The sequence below is a fragment of the Kryptolebias marmoratus genome, linkage group LG4 (assembly GCF_001649575.2).
Source record: "Kryptolebias marmoratus isolate JLee-2015 linkage group LG4, ASM164957v2, whole genome shotgun sequence".
NCBI classification, from domain to species: Eukaryota; Metazoa; Chordata; class Actinopteri; order Cyprinodontiformes; family Rivulidae; genus Kryptolebias; species Kryptolebias marmoratus.
Window position 1 is genome coordinate 4,079,744 of NC_051433.1, and position 25,040 is coordinate 4,104,783.

The 25,040-nt window shown below is 38.3% G+C and overlaps 3 protein-coding genes across 3 annotated transcripts in view; all 3 read left to right on the forward strand.

Moving 5' to 3' along the window:
- The first annotated feature begins 4,053 nt into the window (after positions 1-4,053).
- Positions 4,054-16,122, forward strand: LOC108244945. The gene is made up of 6 exons (XM_017431506.3): positions 4,054-4,533; positions 7,435-7,658; positions 8,186-8,288; positions 8,456-8,551; positions 9,599-10,110; positions 11,353-16,122. Exons 1-6 carry the CDS (start codon positions 4,492-4,494, stop codon positions 12,761-12,763), a joined length of 2,388 nt encoding a protein of 795 aa, XP_017286995.1. The 5' UTR covers positions 4,054-4,491; the 3' UTR covers positions 12,764-16,122.
- LOC108244920 (transcription factor HES-5-like) overlaps positions 15,194-25,040 on the forward strand; it is a 14,098-nt gene continuing 4,251 nt past the window's right edge. Inside the window, exons 1-2 of the mRNA XM_037975132.1 lie at positions 15,194-15,265; positions 18,294-18,680. Coding sequence (XP_037831060.1) covers positions 15,194-15,265; positions 18,294-18,680 — 459 coding nt within the window. The remainder of the gene's footprint in view (positions 15,266-18,293; positions 18,681-25,040) is intronic.
- On the forward strand, positions 22,035-22,760 carry LOC108244921 (transcription factor HES-5-like). The gene is made up of 3 exons (XM_017431462.3): positions 22,035-22,154; positions 22,268-22,510; positions 22,549-22,760. Exons 1-3 carry the CDS (start codon positions 22,035-22,037, stop codon positions 22,729-22,731), a joined length of 546 nt encoding a protein of 181 aa, XP_017286951.1. The 3' UTR covers positions 22,732-22,760.

A 25,040-nucleotide genomic window follows, 5' to 3' on the forward strand; every position in this document is an offset into this window, starting at 1 on the left:
CCATAATCGCTCTTTTATTATCTAATTATTATTCCTTTTAAAGTCTGAAACACACACTGTAATGATGTACATTCTAATGTACACTGACTTTCTCTTTCAATTAACATTTTACAAAATAATGCAAATATAAAGAGAGTAGTTATGCTCAGCCTTTCAGCTATAATTATAATTATTATAAAACTTTGATGAGGTCTCAAAGTATAATCTGTAACTAGTAAAATCAATCACACATAATGTGAAAATGAATATCAAAATGAATATTGCCCTGAGCAGAGCCAGATAAAGTTTTCTATAAATAATGTCTCCTTAGAGCAAACTGTCAAAAATCACAGTCCGTCTGTGAATGTGGAGGCAGCGAAGACACTCCTACACAGATAAACTTCAACCTGTCTAATCTTAGAATCATGCAAGATTATGACTAATCCAGCTCACATTCTGTATGCTGTTCTGAATGTGATTAAAACCAGAATAACACATAATGGGGACTAATGTGCGTACAAAAATAATTACACTGTAACTGAAGACGTCACTGACATCAGAGTACAGGACAAAAGATAAGTGAACTTTTTTGCACTGTGGACAAAGGGTTTTTTTTTTTTTTTGCAAATTAGAATTGGCAGGAAGTATTCTGATAAACAAACTGATCCCCTGAGGGATTATTTTGCCTTGTAACTGGCCTTGGAAATGTTATTAATTTGATTAGATCAGTGATTTAAGATATTTGATTGTTGCTGCTTCACATTAAGTTCCTTCTTAAGAGAGATTGAACTTGTTGTGTCAGAAACATGTAAGGTAACACTGGCTGTATGTAAATATGATTGCCTGCTTGTACACTTGCCTCATATAGAGCCTTCTTGTGGCTTCTCAGCAACAGCAAGTGCGCTTTCCATTTTTAGCCACAGACAGGTCTGTGTGTCGCAGCTGAGGCTCTACAGTATATATGTGTGTGTGTAACTCACACATGTTCACTCTCCATCTCTCTCTGCCCGCCTCCGCACTTCAGTACAGAAATGGCAGAGCTCAGCGACAGGCATCCAGATGCACCCGTCATCGTCATTCTAATCATCATCATCATCGTGATCAGCAGCAGCAGCAGCAGAAAGACGTGCAGACCTTATTACCCCTAACATCTGCGCCTCCGTAGTATCACCACCAACACCATAGTATTCAGCATCAGTGCACAAAAATGAGCTCTTCACTCCTTTAAAAGATAATTTTCAGTGAATTCCTAAGCAACACACGCTCACATGTTTCACATTCAAGCTGGTTACCGTGGCAACCAAACAGTAAAAGCAGGGTCATTTAGAGTGAATCGGATGAAATGAAGCCTGTGTAAGTGGCATACTCAGGCGGATATTTTCTGGTGGAAGTGAGACATTTCCAATCATCAGTCTGCAGAAGGAGCCAGTCCGCTCTCCAATCAGAAACTGAGATGCTGCATGTTCACATCCAGGGTGTTCCTGTGAAGTTATTTACAGATTAAACCTTTCTCAGCCGGAAGCCACCCAGTTCTGAATCTGCAAGTTTTAATTCATAAAAGAATCAGCGCGAGGATGTAACGGCTTACAGAAATAGCGTGGAAAAGAACCCCATACTGCACACTTTGAGTACAACGAGAAAGAAAAGGTACTCAAAGGCAACATTACTGATAGATTTTAGCTTTAGCTCACTGCCATTCCTCCTTACAGTTTCATTCAAACAAAAAATAAATCATATAGCTGAAGCATTTGCATTCAGCATTCAGAAGGAACTCCTTTTATTCATATTACTTGATTTTTAAGCATTTTGACATTTATTAATTCATCATAAACAAAGTATTTTCTTACCATACAACAGGAGTACAGAACAATTCACACATTTTATGTTTAAACGAGGTGCCGGTGCAGCTTTATATAACAGTACACAGTTTGTACAAAAACACTCACAAATTACTGTGAATAAACTCGTAAAAAGGTGAGAAACCTCGAGTAAACAATGTTTGAAAGCAATCAAAGAACAAAAACAAACAAAAAAATTGCAGCAGTTTAACTTTGCGAGAGGGTTTTACTTTAATAAAAGCTGTAGTTCTAACCTTGAACAACAATCACCTGCTGCTTTATTCATTGGAGCAAAACAGTTTTCTGTGTCATTTAATTTAAGAAGCTGGATATCTTTAACTGTAGACGATACATTTCTAAATTTATTTTACAGTTATTTGAACATTCCAGTTAGGGTTAGGGTTGTCATAACACCACTTTGCTCCCTGAGTGTCGGTTTGCTTGCAGTTTTCAGAGTTTTCATGTTGGGGGGGCAGAACTTTCAGCTGCAGGTTCCTCTTTTATGAAACCGGCTTCAAATCTTACAGAATTCAGATTAAAATCTTTCCTGTCTGATAAAGTCTGTAAATATGTGTCAAAATCTTTTCACAAACCTTTCGTTTATTAAGCTTTATCTGTTTTATTTCTATTTTCAGTTTTTACATGCAATAAAAATGTGATTTTTTTTTTTTTTACCATATATTGCTGCAATGAATTAAAAACAGACCAGATTTTTATCTGATTAGACTCAGACTAGAAGGTCTTGGGTTCAAGTCTCGGGTCGGTCCTGGGGTCGTTCTGTGTGGAGTTTGGATGTCCTCCTCCTGTTTGTGTGGGTTTTCTCCAGACACTCCGGTTTCCTACCACAAACTAAAAAAAACAAAACAAACATGCATGTTAGGCTGCCTTCAAGCCCAGATCTCTCTTGAAAAACAAATCTCAATTAAATAAACTATGTCTAAAATTCATTAAAATGCCAACAAACAAATAAACAAGAATTTAATACAAGGTGAATAAATGCTTCTGTCATTCATCGCTTCAAATTAATTTAGTTTGAGCTAAAGCAAAGTGTTTTTCTGACTTGTGGTCGATGGACAAAATGTTCCCTGGTATTAAGAGGAGAGGGACATTTCAGCTTGTTCATAAATTAGCATCTGTAAAAATGTACAAATATGTGGGTGGAATAGTGCAAAGCACATTAGTGTGTGGGTAAATCTCACACCTGTGGAGGCACCATTGATACTGACTGATTTCTTTTCTTTTTATTCTAGTAGGATAAAATCAATCTGCTTTTCAAAAGTATTAAAAATATCATAGCTTCGTACGACACCAGGTGTTAAACTGGCTGCAAAAAACACACAGAACATTGATACATCATGAAACAAACAAATATCTAATACAAATCAAACTAAATGTAAAATAAATCCTAATTTAATGAAACTCTTTTGGGTTTACAGATAATAATAGTGTTTCAGTTTACTTAAATACTTCGCAACATTAACGGCACACGAGTTGTAATTTATAGTTTCCAGTCAGCAAAGGTGACACACAGGCAGTTAGGACAATTAGTTGTTAAACATTAATGTAGTATATTTAAACAATGTGTGTATTTACAGTTTGCAACTGTATGATTTCAATGACTTCATTGTTTTAACTGTTTTGTTGTAATTGGTGATGATCTTTTTTCATTTATTTAATAGGTATTTGTGAAATGCCTAAGATATTCTGTTCCAGCAAAAACATATTTGAAAATGTAAGTCAGTAATTTATTTAAAAATAAAAATAGTTGTCTGTTTTGTTGAAGCCATTTGAACAACAAAAAAATGGTCTGAAAACACATCTAAAGACAATCTCAGACTAAATTTATCCTTAATTACGACCAGGTGTCCTCACTCATTTTAGAATTATCCCAAGTTACATTCAGTTCTTTCATAATAAATAAAGAATGTGACTGTAAGTTTTAGGTGGATTTTTAAAAATTTGATCCAAAACTGCAACACAAAAGGTCCAGTAGATATACTGAATCAACTACGTTTCCCAGCATGCATCTGCAGGGGGGAATCCTAGATGAACAGCAAGAAGATGGATGGTTTGATGGTGTGTTTCCTCTGGTACAATGTGTATCTCTGCAGTAACGGCTGCCTCCTGCATGAGGCTTTGCTGAGGACTTTCAGACATGGAGGAAAACCTCCACAGGGAGAAGAGAGCACATGATTGGCTCACGAGTCTTTAAAGGACACCAATCAGACAGCATCCTTGCTGTGTGACTGTGTGCTTCCCTCTCCATCTCTGAACGCACCATGTCAGCCTGCGTATATTTTTTATGATTGCAGCGCTGCATGCATGCGTGTCATGCGCCTGTTAGTGTGTGTGTGAGTGTGTGTGTGTGTGTGTGTGTGTGTGTGTGCAGAATGCTGAAATCTGGAGCAGTCACTGAAGGGGAGAGGCAATGACAGGCTTGCTGGAGGAATAGATGAAAAAGGGATAAAAAGAAAACATTCTGCTCGGATGAGAGTGGTGAGAGAACAGATGCTGAGGAGAGTGAGGTAGTGAGAAGGCACACAGAGGAGAAAGAGAAACACAGAGAGTGCGAGGAGGAAGAGGGGAGGAAGAAAAGACGATCTGCTGAGGGAGAGCAGCAGCATCGCCAGTTTTTACAAGACCTTATTGGCAGCTGTCTTCTGTTGCCGTGGCGATGGGCTGCTGGCTTTCTGGACCATGGATGGGCGACCAAACGGTGAGACACTAAAGACCTGGCTGACATAAGAAGCACTGGATGCTCTTTTTAATTATATCATATTAGAAGAAAAATAAATAATTTCATTGGTAATCATGATTCTGTTTGTGTGTGTTGGGTGTGTGTGTGTGTGTGTGTGTGTGTGTGTGTGGATGCACAGATGCAAAATGGCATCAGGATTTCTGCAGGACTCTGCAGAATCTGTAAATTATGAACTGAATGCGTTTCATTTAGAATCCATGCTATTGTTTTGTTATTTTTATAACAAATGTTAATTTTTAATGTCCTGTAAAAGACTGAGGCTCATTCCGGTCTCCTCCGTCTCCTGGAGGCTCCCTCTCGTTCTGCTTTCCTCAGTCTCCACACACAGGTGCCATTTTGTGCTTCTTTGCTTATACTGTATGCATGTGTGTGTGTCTCTGTGCATGTGGAGTGTGTGCGTGAGTAGCTGAATGTAGCAGAGGGTGACTCATGGTTGTGATGTGCTGGAGTTAACAATACTGTTCAGGCGTCTAATTCGGTGGCTGCTGAGCTCTGTGCATGTGGGTGTGTGTGCGTGAAGCAGTGTGAGGTTTGTTCCTTGTAAGTGTTAACCCTCTACTGCAACCATGTCCATATTTATCATATCTAATCACCACATTGTGACTGTCAAAGCGTTACTAAATCTTCCATCTGTCAGCAAGCAGGAGCCTTCTTACCCAGTTGTGTAATGTGACTGAGACGCTCTGCGGCCTGACTGTGTTCATATCAATAAAAAACAACGTGCACTTAAAATGGCAGAGTGCAATCCAAAAGTGGACTGTGTTGTTGATAGAAGCAGGTGTTCCACAATGCACGCCTGAACTGGAGCAGTCTTCCACTTATGTCACTGTGTGGCATCTGGTGGTTGAATAAGCAGCCTCTCTAACCCCGTTAGCAACACAGAGTTCCAGTTAAACGTTTGTTTGGAAGGCCACACTGACATATTCCTGACGACAATCGCAAGGGCTGCTTTTGTAAACTGTTGTGTAAAGGGTCCTTCAGAGCTACAAAATGCAAAAATATTTCCACAAACTGCTACAAGGGCTTTACTGTGAATTATGCACGATGTAGTTTCTCTCAGGAAATCAATCAAGCTTTTTATTTGAAGAAGAAAAAATTATTTTTATGATTCCAATGTCCATATCCCAGTCGTATTTTCTTTTTCTTGTTGCTCAGTCTACATACAAACAGACAGTTTGTGGAAATACGTTTTAGTCCAACAGATCTGTGCAAAGTCCAAAACAATCTCTCTGCAGAAAGCCAGTACTCAGAGAGTCATGGATTCTTACAAATAATTCCAACAAGTTATACAAACTTTTTATAAATATTAACAAAACTGCAGACAGATGGAAATGTCTGTAAGACTATAAAAACTAGAAGAAATAACTATGAAACTGCAATGTGAATTTAGCTGTCAAACAAGCTAAAATGAGCCAAATATTAGTTAAATAGTAAAATTTATAAAACCATAGCTAGAGGCTCAAATAAACAAAATTATTGCTAAAATTAGCAAAACTGAAGCTAAATGCAAAACCCAACAAACCAGTTTTTAAAATGAGCAAAACTGTTGTTGTAATCTAAAAAATCAAAAATATAGCTTAAAGCTCAAATTAGCACAATATTACCTCAAAACTAAAATTAGTAAAATAATAGCTGAAAGCTAAAATGAGCAAAACTGCAGCTAAAAGCTAAAGTCAACAAAACAGTAGCTAAAAGCCTAAATAAGCACCACAAAACTTTAATAGCTAAAATTAAAAATTTTGCCATTTATTACAATCAAATCAATAATAATAAATAATGTTAAATATTTAAAAACTCATAAAAGATACAAGTATCAAAAGTCATGGCAGCCAAATTTCCAACGAGCAAATCATTTTTATATATTAATGGTTAAAACTGCTGAAGTAGACAGATGTTGAAAAACCTTAGGAAAAAACTAATAAAAGGAAAACAATTGAGCATTCAGCATTTACACAAGAATCACAACTATGGCCACATGTCAGCAGAAGGTACCTCACGTTTATTAAAAACTGCTCAGATGGTTGGATGTGATCATAAGATGCAGGTTTAGTGGTTTTGCTTCATATTTACTCTGTGATTCAGTCTAAACTACGTCAGTCTCTAGAAACAAACAAACATCCATCCTTTTTCTTTACCAAACAACAAAAAAGCCACCGTGTGAATAAGGAGATTTTGTTTGGATGCAACAAGTATTTTGGAACTGGGGGCTTTTTGTTTGTTGTTCCACTCTTTGTTTGAGCACACATTAGTCGGATGCAAACGAACATTCTGTGCAGAGCAGAAGACTCAGAACATGATGACCAAAATAGATTCTTGAGACAAATGGCACTCATTTATTGACAGTTAAGCTTTTTTTATTAACTTTTCACAAATGTATCATCTTTCAAACAAAGACTGGCACGCTGCACGGAACATCTCAGATATTTGTTATATAAATCTCTGCTGGCTGAAGTGGAAGCTCGGAAATCGGCCCAAATGGCCTTTTGTTCCTGGAACAACTGAGAGATTGTAGATGATTGATCTGATGGTGTTTATGAAGCTGGAGACACGACTTAAAGACTCTTCGGAGAAAAAAATGGTGAAATGCAAAGCTATTTTTATTATATTGCACTTTATTTATTGGTCTATATTCATTATACTTGCTGAGATTTTAGGGCTTTATGTTATTGCTACTCCCCTGGATTCCTGATTAGTTTTGTTCCTTTTTCTGACCCTTTGTTCATAAATAATAACAAATCTTTTAGATCTAATTTTGTATATTATTTAAAGGTAGAGTTGAAAGAATGTGAAGCCAACATGATGGATGTAATACTGAGATGTTTTCTAATAAAGTGTCCTTTGTCAATTTTCTTGCCCCAGATGAATGGGCGGAGTCTAGCACACCTGAGCCAACGGGACGCTCTGCGTCTCATCGCAGCCAGTCAGCGTCCAATCACCTTGCAGATCAAAGGCCAGAGGAGGCGAGGCACTGATGCAAGCAGGGGGTCCTGGGAACCACTACCCCTCAACCTGCAGCACCTCAACCTACCTCTTCCACCTATGGGGGCGGGGATTAACACGTCAAGCCCCTCCTACCAAGACAGGTACTCATGCACGCTGTAAGATGGTATTTATCATCTACTGGTTGCTCAATCTCCTTGTATACCTGAAATCTTATGCCTCAAACCTTTTCATTTAACAGTTTTAACATCAACTTCCATAAGAAAACATAAATCATTATAATATTAAATCTTAAACATAACGGTTTTGTATTTTTTCTTCAGTAATAAATAATGAAAAGGCTTAAAATGTATCTTGTGTTCTCATGCATTTAAGATTTCCAGCTTAATTCAGCAACTGAAGTGTGCAATCACGAGGAAAGGCAAATTAACATATTACATAATAAAACACACAAATGTAAATTTTGCATCTGTTGAGAACAAAGTCTTGAATCATTTCACTTTCCTGCAGCTATAAAGAGCTATATTTAGCAGATTTATTATCATTATTGATGGACTTTAAAACCTGACTGCATTGCTGAACAAGCAGACGCATGTAGAGATCTGCTTTGAAGATTAAGTTAAAAAATGTCTTCCAAAGTATCTAAATAAGCATTTTTGTCTTCTCTCAGACATTATTACAGTCATCTGTCTCTGCCGCAAGATCACTGTGATGTAGGACGATATAGCTACCTGTCTAGCTCTCCACAGGACACAGTGGACATCAACCATCAAGTGAGCTGATAAAATACATAAAATATTGATGAAGACTGTTCTTTAACAGCAATGATAAGCTAAAAAATAAAATGAGGTAAAATTGGGATGTGTGGTTTGCTGTTTGGGTGCACTTTACTTAGTATGATAAAGTTTATTTGCTATTTTCTATCATCTGGATCTCTCAGGATCTGGAGCTTGCTGGCCGTCGGTCAAAGAGACAGAACTGCCTGACAGGATGCTGCAACACTGACTTAGATGAACCTACCACCTGCAACAGCCAGGTATCTGCAATAGAGAGATCAGATTCTCTCTATAGGAACATCAGTAAAATACTCCGTGTTCGAAGAAGAGCTGCCGTATATTAGGAGAGCATGTAATTGTGATATTTGTGCTGAATACCGCGATAACAGTATCAGATGCAATCAACTCGCATTCTGTCATTACAGCGTTCACAGCACTCTTCATGTGGACATTTAGAAGAGAGCGGGTCCGTCTGACTGCCAATTCTGTATTTTTTACATGCAGTTTGTGTCTGCAGCTTTTTGGAATGCTATGAATTGATATTGTGATATCAATAAATTACTAATATTGTGCATCCCTAATTCAAAGCTCGGGGTCAAAACTCCTCTGTGAGCCCCACTGCTGTATTGGACGGCACATTTATTTATCATAGATTAACACAAACTCAGTCTCATACACAACATTACACTGTTGTTTGTAAGTTTCAGATGTCTTTAGCCACTGTAACATCCCAAAAGACACTAGTTTCTTCCATTTAAGTGGTTACCAGCTGCTTTAAGAAACGTTTAAATAAAAGCTGTCTGAAAAGAATTATTGTAAAATATACAAAATCTGTGCTGCATAAAACGAGTTACCATTAATGCTATGAAAGCTGTGTTGTATAAATGCAGGAAAAACTGTGCTTCCTAAATAAAACTACAAAAAAAATACTATATATTAATAAAAACTATATATAATAAGAATTTCATTGTACTGAAAATTAGCATTCAATTTGGATCAGGAGCACAGTTCTCCATTTGGGGACTTTAAACAATAGACAGTATGAGGCAGTTTTACAGTTCCACTGGTTGGCTTTTAAAACTTTTTTAGATTTGCTGAATGCAGAGCCTAATTTTTCAAATGCATCACTTACTTGTAATCTGAATATATCTGAGCTTCTTCCAACATATAAAACAGCTAAATAAACTAAGAATGTGGCAGAGATTTTGCTACTTAACGGAGGATTTGACAGGTTTTTGACATTCAGTTTGTAGTGAAGAAAGTCCTGGTTTGAGGGTTTGTGGGAATAAGTGTGTCTGTTCTTGTAGACCGATGATGAGGACTTCATCCTGGAGAAACCGCTGAGTTTCATGCCTCTTCACCATGAGCTGGACAGTGGTCTGGGCTGGACGGATGGCTCCCTTCACCAGGGTGACCTCTCAGGGCTGGAGACAGAAGAAGGAGGCCTGGAAGACTGTCATCCACATGGGAACCTCGCTGCTGCAGGGTGTGGGGGTTTTGGAGGCGGCTCTCCTTCCTCAGAGTCCTTCATCTCCTCGGAGCTCAGTGACTCAGGCTTCTACAGCGTGAGCACTGGGGAGTTCAGGCACTTCCAGAGGCTGCTGGAGAAGCGAATGCGTCTGTACAATGCAAGGATGCAACATCAGGGAGAGCCATGTGAGAGACGGGAGAGGCGGGACAGCTGCCCCAAGAGCCACCGGGAGCTGCTGGAGGCCATACCCGAGGCGCTGACGGTGCAGCCCCAGTGTCAGCACCTGCAGCACGGCATGGAGGACGGACCTGCACCCATCATGGAAGTCCCACCTCGGGGACTTTTCAGGTAATTACAGGATTACACTAAGTGGGGCTTAACTGGTCTTAATTACATTCTCACTGACTGTTACTGCTTGTTGTTAAATTGTTAATTATGCAAAAGATAAAAACAACTTACATGGAAGCCACAAGCTTAAAGAAAAACAATGAGGCAGAAATAAAGATATCCAAACATGGATTTCTCCAAAATAACAGCAAATAATAAAAAGCTTTTATTGTAACTTTGATTGCAATGCAGAAAGAAAAAACTAAATGAAATACTGCTTTTGCCATGGAATAAAAAAATGTTTCACAGTAAAAATAGCCGTAGAAATAAAATGAGCTGTTTTTTTTCTTTTTGTCTATTATTTTACTTTTACCCTGCCCAAAACATTTTTTAAATAAAGGTAGAATAATTAGAAACCAGACAAAGTGATTTGTTTTTTGAAAACATCATAAGAAAAAAGAAATGTTTTAGATCATTAGGTATTCAGTATAACTAAGTTTGAACCAATAAATTTATTGTTTCAATCACTTTAGGTTAGAGGTTTTTAAAACTATCTGAGGACCAGTTTTCTAGTCCTTTGGTGTTACATTTATGCTTTATCTGCTTTGTATTTCAGAGTTTATTTGCTCTTGTTTTCTTGTTTTGTAACAGTCGTGTTTTTCTCAGTTGGATTGTTTTCTGCTCCCTTCACATCAGATTTTAGTTTCCAAATCATCCCATCTGCCATGACTCATTTATCATTTCCCTTCAGTGTTTGAGTCCAAATTCTTGTCTTTATTTACAAAATATAGACTATATTGTGTATCTTATTATATCAGGTTTTGGTTCTGTTTGTTTGGCACTCTCTTATATTTTTTTGACTTCCTTTCTCTCTCAAGACCCTTGTTACTATTTTAAATATGTCTCCAGAGCTTTGTCTTCATTTGAGTCCTTCAAAGGACAAAGTCAAAACAACCTGGTTTGAATAATTTTCATCACTAATCTAACATTTTAAAAATAATTATGATTTGATTCCTTGTTTTAAACTTAAATAATCTTCCTAAACTAGTTCAGATGAATTTAAACAAAGCTGAACTTTGGAACAAAGCTGAACTTTGAATTCAAAAACAGTTTTTTCTTTTGTTTCCACACAGATAATTATAATAAATCCTAAACGCAGGTCTATTCAGTATGTCTGTAAAACCACTGCTTGAGTCTTAAACCCCAAAGACTTTAAACACACTTCAGTTCTGATAATTAACCAAAATATCTTTATATTTCTAGGGTTTCCTCAGTCCAGTTCCATAAAGCTGACAGACCCTGTCTGAACCGGCACAGCTCCAGCAGTGGAGCACTCTTCAACCCCTCCCATGCTGCTGTTTCACGAATGACTGCCCCAGTCCTCTCCACCTGCAGCACCCCCTCCAGCCATCGACGACCTCAAGTACCCATGCAGCAGCAGTACCACCATCAGGGCTCGAGCTCGGTCGGAGTGCTGAGGAGAAGCCGAACCCTGCACCATCGCCCTCCTCCACAGGAGTACCGCCGCCGGGCCAGCCACCCAGCGTCCCCTTCCTATTGTGCAGCAACTTTGCACTACTGTGGAGGTGTCACGCCACATAACATCTTGCCACCTGGCCTGCCAGAGGAAGGCGAGCTGGAGGCAAATGTGATGGCTTCCCGTCCAGCAGGCATGACTCTATCACCCCAACAACATCCAGCTGCTCTGGGACACATCAGAGGTGCCAACAACAATGAGCGATGCTATGATAACAATGGGCAGATTACTCACAATGACTGGTGGCATTCACAAGAACGAGGCTTGATGCCTGAGCCCATGATGACGGAACGGGAAAGGGAGATGGAAAGGGAACTGGAACAGAAAAGACTCATGCAAAAGGAGAAAGAGCTGGAAAGGGAGAGGGAGGCAAAGATTCAGGAGGAGAAGGAAAGAGAGAGGCAGCAAGAACTGGAAAGGAGCCGAGCCAGTGAGCAGCAGCCTCTTCTGAGTCATGTCCACCCTCCGCAGGCTGGAGACGTCAATGACACGTGGCCCAAACCAGCCAGCCGTCAATCCCATGGAGGTGGGGGAAGTAGAGGTCTTTACAGCACCCTGGAGGGCCACACAGGGGCTGGAACTGCCACAGGATGTGACAAAGGACAAATGAACGGGAACTCGAGCCCTAATCCCAGTTCTGGTCTACAGCCAAAACTTAATCCAAGCTACAAACCCAGCGCAACTTCACGGATCACTAGAAGCCAGCTGCTCAGAGACAGGGCGTCTCAGCTGGCCGATGAACGCAGTGGGATGAGCACTGACGAAGAGACCAGCACTGACATGCTGCGTGGTCGGTACTGGAGTCGAACAGAGAGGAAAGAACACTTCCTGTTGGCTCGCGAGCAAAAGCAGCAGCAACTGCTGGCCAGAGGTTTGACTGTACGAGACGGCATCAGCAGGGGAGGAGCCTCTATGGCAGATGGGGGTGTACTGGAAAGCAGAGGAGTTGGACCTTTTGCAGAGGGAAGATGCAACACGGTCCTGGAACTGAGTCAAAGGAAGCTGAGTCGTCTGAGGAACAGAAAGCTGTTGGATGACTGGACGACAGTAGAGGAGCTGCTGACTCACGGGACCAGGCTGGACAACCAGGAGGACATGCTGTGTCCAAGCTCCCTGCTAACAGTCACCACTGTTTAACTGCATGGAGATGATGTCTAACTGTAATTCTGTTTGCAGGTGTGTGTGTGTGTGTGTGTGTGTGTGTGTGTGTGTGTGCAATGCTTTGTAGAGCTACTTGTTCTGTCTTTCTCAGAATTAGGTGAGATGATGGATATCAGCTGAAACAGGCATGCAGTGCAGAACAAGTTTGGGAATAGAGATGATTCCAGTCTAACTTCATGTAAAGACAAAAATTTCACAAGAAAACTGACAATTCCATAGTTTTTTTATAAACTGTTTAGTCTGATTCAAGTGGCTGTGTCCTCTGAAGGACTGGAAAATGTAAATTTATACTTTTCTTTTCTTCTTTTTTTTAGCAGGATTTTATTTAGACAGCTTTGGAGTCATCAATAGGTTGATATTTTCCTTTCAGAAAGTTCTAAATTTGATGTTCTCCCCCCTCATTATTAATCCTTTTGATAAGCTACGTTAGTCAAATGCTTTTTTTAATACATAAAATTTTTTTAACAACGAGAGCTAAAATAATGCCAGTTATCACTCAGCCTACTTAATTAGTTTCATCAAAGTTAATATTAAATAAATCTTTTTTTTTTGCATTTACATAAAGAAAAAAAGCAGAGCTGGCTATAAACACATCGTCCCTATCTGCTATGCTTCTGTTTTATGAGGTTAGAATCATTAAAGAGGGGCAAAAATCCTGACTGGTTATACCAATTTGTCTTGTCTGGACATATGTGGAACTTTAGGAAACAGAAGAAAAAGTTATTTTATTTCAGTTTTCAAAGCCATGGTTTCAGTGAGTTCCAGTTCAGTTAACTGTGTGCTTGGAGAACTGAATCAGTTTGTATCAATTTTATGTTTTTCCTGGACCTTTTAAACAAAAAAAGACACAAGGTCCTTTTCGTGTTTGTGCCTGCAGCACAAACGTAGAGCTGAAATCCACTTCTCAGTTGTTCTGTGAAAGATAGTGAACAATTACATTTACAAAACTGTTAGATTGATGTTTGAGAGCGAGAACGCCACTGTCATTGCTGTACATCATCTCAAATGATAGCTTTATGTGTGTGTGTGTGTGACCTCTGTACAGCACTCCGGACAAACCGTGTGAGTCAGTGCATGATGCTCGCAATGACAAACAGCCAACCAAGGTCAGAGGAGCTTGTATGTTTGCACCACGTGTTTCATGCTACACGGTTTGCTAAATTTATTTAACCGATTATTCAAAAAACAGCTGCAGACATTTAGGTTTGGACCTCAAACAGGCCATTGGAGTTTTGGGGAGCAATACTATTCTGGTTAATATACTGTCTGTACAATAATAACAAACCACAAACAAGTATTTTTTTTACGTCAGCACTACAGGAAACAAAAATAACCGCAGCAATGCAAACACTGACAACAATGAGATCATGCCAAATCCTGAACTTTTTTATTAGTACGTGTTTACAAAAAAATAAATAAAAAACAAACTGTGGGAGTCTGTGCAGCACAAATTAAACTGTGTTGATCAGTGATGGGGAACAATTTCACATGTAGGTCTGCAGAGGATTTGATTCACTTCTTTACCTGTAAAATCACATGCTGCAACGTTTGAGCTGGATTTTATGCTGCATTTATGTTACGTTGTTTGTGCCATAACCGCACAATGTGCTTTTGATTGCAATACGTGTCCCTCTTGTGGAAAAGAATCAAACATCTGAGAGTTAAAGTGGTGTTAGGGTGGTTGCAAAGGCATCACTGCTTTCTTTAATCTCAAATTAGAATCGAAAACGAGAAACTGACACAAATGGTTTCCACATTTAAAAGGCTAAACTTAGCTTTACGTCCTAATATAATTATTTTGTCTGAATATAGTGTGTCAGCCACGCTATATTCATGTAGAGGCTGCTTTTTGATGTTAGGAGAGGTAATGCTTGGCAGGAAGTTGATGGGATGCAGCCAGCAGCAGAATAGTAATGTACTGCTGTTCAATCAAAATGCAGAACACCGACACGACTCAGTGGCATCTTTATGCATGAAAGTTGCAAAGGATAACACAAAATTTCTTCCTTCTCACTGTTCTTTTAAGAAGATGTGAATGCAGCATAAAAACTTTGTCTACCATGGCTCATAGCTCTTCTCTCCTGCCTCTGTATTTTACTCTTGGCAGGATGTTTACAACCTGTCTACGCATAAAACCGTTTATGCATGTTTACTGAAATCTACAGCGACACGTCGGCTGTGGTAAAACAGCTTCCAAGAAGAGAAGGTATAGGACTCCGGTGGACTTATCAATGTCCGTTCGGCTGGGACAGTCAGAGCTTTAGACAGTGTCAGAGACATTCCACTCAATGCTGAGACAGGTCCGCAGTTCAGGAACAAGTGCAATAATACCTCAAGTTAGTTTTAATAAGACAATGACGGTGTCAGGTTCTCAGTGAATGCAGTAATTTGTTTCAAGTCGAACAGATGCACAAAGTGATGAGACACCACAAGTGCACAGGCATCTTGGGATCTACAGAAGGCAACAGCAAAGGTTATGTAGATATTTATACTGATTTCCATGAGAGGGACCTAAGAAGACAACTTTTTGCACATCATTTTTTTATAAAATGTTTTCCTTACCTTTCTGCACCAGGGACTGAGGCCAGTGGAACAACTGTAGATAGAGCGACAGTGTGTCTTGGTGTTTTCTTTCTATATCATAGTGATTTATGGAAGAAAAAAAAAAACAGTTTATTGTGATTGTGTTGGACTTATTTCAATATTTTTCTTGTGATGGTTTGAAAATCAGTGTGAACAGTTTTTATGATCTTTAAATCTTTCAAAGTTACTTAAGTCATTGAAAAGCTGGTGAGACTGATTTCCTTTTCTCAAAGAGAGGACACAAATTATGAATATTATCGTCTCTTTAAATGGAATTTCAAGGTTGACTTTACTGTTGTTTTGTGTCATTATGACATGTATATATTGATTTTGTCACACAGTGTGTCTGAGAATGAAGTTGAAACGATATGATGGTGCCAATTGATGCCTCCAGTGGTTTATCATGTTATTCTGTAGATTTCTAGCTGTGTTATGGAGGCTGTAGATAAGCAGCACAGAGATGAAAATTGTATTATCAGAACATTTCAAACATCACATGTCATCATTCTTGAATTGTAGATCTATTTGTTATAAAATGAGATGAATTATGCGTAGGACCACTGACACTTTTATGCTTACTAACTTGACATTTTAGACAAATTTTCTTGCTCTGTTTTCTCAGGTGTTTCAAACGTATCACAGTTTCATGGGTTCGTTGCAGAGATACTGCAGATAATTAGGTTCATGTAAAGGCTGGAAGAAAGGAGGCTTTAAGTTTGAATAAGTAAATTGTATTACAAAAAAAAAAAAAAGAGAGAAATGTGCTTTAAAGTAGCAAACAACAAAACAAGCAGATGGTCGCTTCGGTGCCAAATTTGGTGTCACCCACTCTGTTTTGTGGCAAAAATAATCTGTTTTTGTTTTGAAGAAGAGCTCTTTAAGGCAGCTTTTTTCATTGTGGTCTGATTGTAGAAGGGAATCCAGACCCTGTTATTGAAATCTACCTAATTTAACCTTTTTGCAAATTTAGTAGAAATCTGCGAGTGAACTATAATAGGAACAGTTCTTGTTACTTCACATTGACGTCATGATTTAAAAGCTAAACCGTGTCACTTCCCAGAGCTGGCTGTTGTAAAACTGCTCATCAAATCATTTTTTCATGTGTGTTATGTAATTAACACACAAAAGACTTCTGACAAGCTGCTATTAGTTTAAAGCCTCAAACCCATTTTTTAGCATTGATGAGTCAATTAAAATGTAAGAAAAACGTGTTAAAATACTTGGATGTTATTTAATCCAAATCCATCAGAACTGAAGCAAGATTTCTGTCAGACTTCCTGTAAATGTGAGCAACGACAACATTGATTTTTGTAAAGATGATGCTGCAACAATGATGACAAGTTCGAATCATGATTATATCGATTTATGTGGTCTGTTCCAAAGGTTGGCCAACCAAATTCCTTAACATTTATTTTATTATCTGTTAAACTGTTATAACTTCAGCTGGCATCATAGCCAGTAAAGAAGTGACTTACCGCAGCAGCAGAGAGCTGAATCCTTGTAATTTGGAAAGTTAAACATCTGCCAGCTGCTGTGGACTTGTTTAGAAAAGCTTTTTTTTTTTTTACGTAGAAGTCAGTCAGGTCTTCCAGCCTTTGTGCAAAGTGTCTCTCTTTTAACTTGTGTTCATGTTGTACTTTGACCCGAAGACAGAGAACAAGACGATTACCTGAAATGTCAAATTGTTCGTGTAAAACACTTGAAGCACTCAACGAGAAAAGAAAGAGTCAAACATCCACTGTGTTTATTTCCATGTTTTCCTTTTCTCTCTCGGTTGTGATTCAAACAGTCTGAATAATGGATGACAAAGAGAGAAATCCCCCCCCCTCCCCCCACTCTCTTTGCTTACGTTACACAAGGACACTGATGGCTGAAAATAGCACTGCTGTCCTCATGTGATGTGAAATTAAAAGCACACTGGAGCGGAGATACTTGCTACTTGTTCTACTTCATCTGACAATCCCTCCATCCAGCCTGCAACACCGACTCCATCTGTCCGTGCAAGAGTACTTTTCACCACAGAAAGCTTTTTAAAACATGATGATGTACATGTGATTGTAATAAAGAGATTTTAATTAGCTATGACACTGTGGTTTCTGATTATTTTTATTTGCTGAGGGGAAGATATGAACAGGAAAGATGTTCAGAACTGGCTAGAATCAGAAAGCGAAGATTTATTTATTTCATCCATCAGACGTAACTGGATATCTCCTCCCATTTATTAATATATCTTATTTTAGGGTCATTTCTTTTATAACACAATACATGAATAAGCTTTAGACTTATTTTTACATCATCTCCTTTCAAGTTCAGTTTCTCTTTCCAAAAATGCAAATTGAGCTCTAAACAATCAAAAGAAACTTTTTATGTTCTGTAAAACCAATAATTCAAACAATAAAATATCATATTTTTAACTTTTAAGACTGAAGCAGGAAAAAGAAAGCAGTCAGAATCTGCTTTGCTCCTTTTCCCAACATGAAATGATGAAAAACATTATTATGTATGATCATATTACTGATTTAAGCAGAGAAAGGATCATTAACTGGTACCTTTTAAGTAATTTGAACAGGGTTCAATGAGCCTTTTTCCTCCAAGTCCTCCACCTGTTCCCCTGAGATCTAACTATTGTCACTACTAAAATAACCACAGAGCATGTGGCAGGCCAGACTTCTACTATCTTATGTCCTGCACGGATTGGTTCAAACTGTGGGAAACTTCATCAAAACAAGGACCCACACATTCAAACAGAGATGTGGGACTATAAAAAGGATGAATAACGCCAACAGAGATCAGTTTCTCTGTACAGAAATCTCGACAGATCAGAGACCTGCAGTCTCTGCAGGAATGAGCAACTCTGAAGGACTTCTGCCTCTGAAGCACAAGGTTATTATGAGCTTTATGTCATGTTTAAACATTATTATAGACTGCTTATCTGTGTGTAACTTTACACTGGGGAGTAAGCTTAATAAGGGTTCTGCAGCTCAGGAAGCCTCTGGTGGAGAAGTTACGCAGAGAGAGAATCAACAGCAGCATCGAGCAGCTCAAGTCTCTCCTGGGTCCAGAGTTCCTCAAACAGCAGCCAGACTCCAAGCTGGAGAAAGCAGACATCCTGGAGATGACCGTCTGCTTCCTGACACGCCTGCAGCAGCAGCAGCAGCATCCAGCTGTGGACTCAGCAGCTGTTGATCAGGGCTACTCCAGATGTGTCCAAGAGGTGGTGCACTTCCTGTCCAAAGACCAGGTGAAGACACAGTCCCAGAGAAGACTGCTGAACCACTTCAACAAGAACCTGAGAGAGGCTGACTTCTGTCCTCTGAGCTCCACAGTCCAGACCAGCATGAAGAAAGAGCAGAGTCCGGTCTGCAGCGCCCCCTGGAGGCCGTGGTAGAAACTGAAGGACTGGAAGGAAACCACACTGAGAAGACCACATTGGTCAAAGATTACTGAACTGAATTATGTGATTAGTTCACAACATGATCTTTCCTTGGTAAATTATGTTTCAAGTTAAGAAATAAAAAAGTCAAATTTGGTCAAAGACTAGTAGAACTGACTTCTTCAGAACATAATTCAACTTTCTGTAGATGCAGGAAATTAAACTATTTTTATATGAAATTATGGATTATTTAGCATTGATCTCAGATCTGAAAGTCTTTATTACTTTAATCTTAAAGGAAATCCTTGAAATGCCATGCAGTCTGTAAAAACACTGTTTCTTTATAAGAAAGTTTGCTGACTTCACTTATTATGAACTTTGTTAACTTAACATGATCAGTTGTAAGGTTAAATGTTTTTTTTTTTGTCCTTGGGGTGAAGTTCATATTTTGCACATTTTGAAATGTAGTCTGTGCAAAACATTTTTTTCTTTGTTAAACAAAGATTTGATCCAAAATATTTGTCTTTTGTGACGTGTTTCTCAGACTTGTTTTGATTGTATCATCGCTTTAATGCGTGTTTTTATTTCATAATCCTGACTGTGTTTGTTATTAATAAATACAGTCTGATTAGGTGCTATTTTGGTTTTCATGTGGTCTTTTGTTACTGAATAAAACAAATTTTAAAAGTGATTATTTTTTCCAAACTTTGAAATGGAGTTCTGTCATCACACCTGATCTGTTTGGTATTTGAATCAAATACTTTATTGATCATGCAGGATGTCAGTAAAATACCTGTTAAGATCTAATTATTCTTATGAACTGACATGCTGAGATTTTTCTTCAAGTGTATAATTATCATGTATAATTATGGCTGAAAGGCAAAGCAGATAATTATGCTTTTGCCAAATCTGTGTGTGTGTGTGTGTGTGTGTATTTGTCTGTTACCAAAATATCTCATGAAGCACTAAACGGATTTTATTATCTGTTTGTCTGAAACAGTTTTTTTTTTTAAATGAGTCCTTCTTTCTCAGTAAGACTACTTGTATAAATAAAGGTTAAATAAAATAAAAACAATGAAAGCTGTAGAAAGTAGTCACTGAAAATACCTTTACAACTCATTACCTTTTGGAGTCAACCTGATTAAAGATGGCTGCCACAGCCAACTCAAAAGATGACCTCAAAAATGCACAGATGACAATAATTAAGTCACTTTTTCTGATCTCAAACTAAAATTCAGCGTGGAAGTAGCTGAGACTGGTCCCCAACACATCTTATAAGGGACTAACAGATTGTGCAACATCTTTGTTTAAAAATGTAAATAATAAAAATCTGAACTCAACTCTGTCTGTTACCAAATTTCAGGAAACAATCGTTGGCTGAACATCTACACCTAAATAACTTTTGAAGTCAGTCCATTTTGCTTTGGTCGCCACAGCTAACCTTAGGAAACACAAAATGGCTCTAAATCAGCCAGTTTTACAGATATCAAGCTTAACATCGGTGTGGTAATGACTGAGACTCATACCCAACACATACTCCGAGCCTGACATCTTGGGATATTGCATGACTGTGCATTTCTCAACATAAGATGATCTTAGTCCAAAACTCTTGGATAAAAGGCAGCGGGTGTTTGCATTCCTTTAAGGGATGCTAAGCCTTTAATTTAAAAAAAAAAAAAATCTGTTTAATGTGTTAGATTGTGATAATTTTAAGGTAGCATGTGATTGAATGTACAGTGGGTAAATGTTGATGGATTTCAGATTAAAAGCAGTACAAACAAATATTCTCAAAAAGCTGAGAAAGCTCACTCTGAGTGACCCAGTGGATCTGGCCTGAACACACAAAAATAAAACACAATTAATTAAATTTTAGTCTTATACATTGGTTCTTCACTTGCAATTGCTCACAACTCGTCGGAGTTATATGAATAATTTAGCAAATTTACCAATTGGAAAGAGAAATATAATCAGATGTAAGGGGTCTAATATATTCACACAGAAGCAAGGACATGCCAGGACATGTGTGAGAAAGTTCACGAGAAGAAAGTCAAAGTTCAGGTCAATTTGCATTCCTAACAACTCCAGCAGCTGACATCATTTAGTGGTTTTTGGCACACTTCATGAAACATCTGCCAGAAACTCTCTCATCAGAGAAGCAGCTGAAGTTTACTCAATATTTAACATTTTAAAAACTGTAGGAGATGACTGATTTTTTTTATTTTTGACAAGTGATCGAAAATCAATTTTATTTTTTAAATGTGACCCTAATCTGTAAATCAGCCAATCACGCTGCTTCCCTCCAGATGGTCGGTGATGTCAGACTCTGTCTCAGTTGGAGCATCTGTCTCACCGGCTCCTTTTAAAGTCCTTTTGTAGCGACTGATCACGTCACTGAAATACTGACTGTGGGAAACTCTGAGAAACTTTCTGCTCACAACAACTAAAACAGAGAACACACCTGTTCCTTCCACAATAAAAGACTTTACTGAAATTAGATACGGATATCAAAATAACATCAGCATTTAATAATGTTTCACCGTGATCTACTGTTGATATTAACTCTGAATAAAGTCATGAAACTGAAAAAATAGTAAACTCTGATCAGATAATTTACACATTATTGTACACTTGCAGAAAGAAATGTAAACATTTATTTTTCCATCCCAGATACAAACTCCAGCACAAATTCAAATATAAAGTTATTGTTTTGAATGTAATGATGAGAGTGAGTTTAATAAAAGCTCTTTATTCAACATCAGGCAGCAGATCTGAGTTTAAAATTAAATTATACACAGCTCCACCTATTCTCTCTTTGCTTTCTACTTTCTAGAAAAATTGGCCTTTAATTAGTACGCAATTAAAATTATATATATATTCTCATGATTAAAGGCTCAGCTCATATAAGCTACATGAAAACCCTGAAAGTAGGTAAAATATGAAAAAGAAAAACACAAGATCAGAATAAAAATGCAGATAAACTGAATACTAAATGCTCAGTTTTGTTATGAATGATGCTTAGGTTAGATAAGAGGATGGAAAGATTGTGTCAGATCAGCCATTCGAACCATTCATAGTGAAAAAAGCTCGCTGACACTCTTTCCACCCCCGCCTCCCTCCAGTCCTCCACCTGTTCCCCTGAGAACAAACTACTTAAATGACCACAGAGCATGTGGCAGACCAGACTTCTATTCTCCTTTGGTCCTGTCATCTGATTGGTTCAAACTGTGGGAAACTTCATCCAAACCAGGACCCACACATTCATATGGAGATGTGTGAGTATAAATAGGAGGGATGAAGGCAGCGGAGATCAGATTCTCTCTACAGAGACCTCAACAGCTCAGAGATCCGATCATGGCATCGACAATCACAGGACCGATCACCTCCCAGGAGCATCTGACTCTGAACCACAAGGTAAATATCAGATCCATGCTCATTTACTTATCATTTATAACAGACTGTAATGGTTTAAACCAACACCACAGTCTTAAACTAGTTAACTAATGACTCTGTTCTTGTTCGTGCAGCTCAGGAAGCCTCTGGTGGAGAAGTTACGCAGAGAGAGAATCAACAGCAGCATCGAGCAGCTCAAGTCTCTCCTGGGTCCAGAGTTCCTCAAACAGCAGCCAGACTCCAAGCTGGAGAAAGCAGACATCCTGGAGATGACCGTCTGCTTCCTGACAGAGCTGCAGCAGCAGAACCACCAGCAGAGACGACTGCTGGACCACTTCAACAAGCTGCAGACGTCCTCTGAACAGAACCCGAGAGACGCTGACTTCTCTCCTCTGAGCTCCACGGTCCAGACCAGCAACACCAAANGGTGCACTTCCTGTCCAAAGACCAGGTGAAGACACAGTCCCAGAGAAGACTGCTGAACCACTTCAACAAGAACCTGAGAGAGGCTGACTTCTGTCCTCTGAGCTCCACAGTCCAGACCAGCATGAAGAAAGAGCAGAGTCCGGTCTGCAGCGCCCCCTGGAGGCCGTGGTAGAAACTGAAGGACTGGAAATGAGAAGACCACATTGGTCAGAGATTACTGGACTGAATTGTATAAAAATTCTATTGAATTTTTTTATGTGACTCTGTTTTGTGATTTATTCACAACATGATATTTCCTGAGGAAATGACAACAAGAACATAACAGAATTCAATTGTTTGAAACTTAATGTTTAACTTTTCTGTAAATACAGGAAGTTCTTTGACTTGGTCAAATAATTGATGCTTTACTTAGCATTTATCTCTTCATAGAGATATTTTTCTTCATTATTCCTTTAATTATAAAGGAGATTTATATAATGTGACCCCTGTCTCTGTGAAGATACTGACTTTATAAGAAGATTTCCTGACTTCACTGTATATCTCACTTTGTGAGGAATTTATTGTGATCTGTTGTAAGGTTAGATTTCTATTTTATTTTATTTTTGTCTTTTTTTTATTTAATTTTTCAAACCTTTGTCCAGAAGTTGTATAACTTTTGTATTACAAAGCTCATTTCTTAAAGAAATATGAGAAGCATTTTATTTTTGATGCATCAGTTTTGACCTTTTATCAAATATAAAGAAGAATTTTTCCATTCTTTTTGTTTAAAAGGAAAGTTTGTTCATAGTTTCTTTAAAAAATCATATTGATTGCATTTACTATAAATTTTCTCACATCATGCTGTGATGAAATCAGCAAGATCTGTTCTAAGGTCGGATTTTTCTTTACATTTGATGTAAAGTGAAGATTAAGCACATTTTAAATGTTTTCTGTGTAAAACTGAAGAAATGATGTCAGAAATGTTGGGTCTTCTGTGAAGACGACTGATCTCCAACTCTGTTTGAGTCTGATGTGTTTTGGAGTTTTCTCTGAGATGTTGTTGTGATGTAATGTCATATTTATGATACTCCTGAGGGAGTTTTCTGAATTTCAGCTGAGTCTGGTTTTATATTAAAATGTAAAATAATATCAGCTGCATTTGTCCCTTTTCTTCTTTAAATTTCCAGCTTTACTGCGGAGCTGAAGGACAGTTCTGGGTTCTTCATCACGGCACAGTGCAAACAATTTACATGATTTGAATCCTATTTAGTACATATTTACTCTAAATTAAACAAGGTGAAGAATTACACAGATCTATCAAGAGATCATAGGGACTCATATTCAGTTCATCAAACAAGGAACCAGAATCTGTCAGGTCACCTTAGTTCAGTCTGACAAGCTGGAAAGTTGGAACTTTTTCATGACATGTTCCTTTAAAATGTCATTACAGTTTATGGAACATATAATGAAACAGGAGTGTGATGATAACAGAAAAGCTTCAGATTCCCAGGGGGACAACAGGTCCAGTCTCTGTCCTGAACAAACAAATTCAAAATAGTTTAAGATTAGCTTTATACATCTGTTTCCAATTTAAAATTATCCTTGGCAAATTAAGATTATGAGAAGTTATGACGACAAATTAACAAAACTGTTTTTTATCTACAGTTCTAATGCTTTTTGTTAACATGGGCATCTTAAAGTTTTTACAAAAAAACAACTAAATGCTCCAGCACTTTAGTTTTAACTTTATTCTGTATTCTCAAATGAATCTTCAGGAGTGAAGATCTTAAAGAAGAAAAAAATGCCAAAGCAAAATAACTAAAAAAATAAAAAAAAATAAAAAAATAAAATAAAAAAGTAATGGTCACCAACATTACTGACAGAAGAGAGCACATAAACACTTTCAAGAATGAAAAACTGCTAAAAGGAAAAGTCAAAGTTCAAGTTCCTTTCATTTATAAACAACACAATCGGCTGACAGTTAAATAGTTTTTGGCACACTTCATCAGACATCTGCTCCAACCTTCTCCTCAAGTAATCAAGTTCAGTTTGAACCATCGAACAGAGAAAAAAACAAAAGTTCACTGATAAATCTAATCTTCAGAAAATGTTGAGGAGGAAATGCTGACGTTTGGTCATATTTTGGATTATTGTCAAATCTTTGTGACAACCAATCAAGTTGTTTCCCTCCAGATGGTCACTGACGTCTGAACACGCCACCAGCAGCTGCCACAAAATCTCCTTTTAAAGAGTTCATGACCACGTCACTGAAGAGTGAGTGACTTTGGGAAACAGAGGGAACTTTCTCAACTAAACATCCCAAAACGGGAAACAGACCTACTGCATCTGGACCCCAACACCTGTCTCATCTGGACCCCAACACCTGTCTCATCTGGACCCCAACACCTGCCTCATCTGGACCCCAACACCTGCTACATCTGGACCCCAACACCTGTCTCATCTGGACCCCAACACCTGCCTCATCTGGACCCCAACACCTGC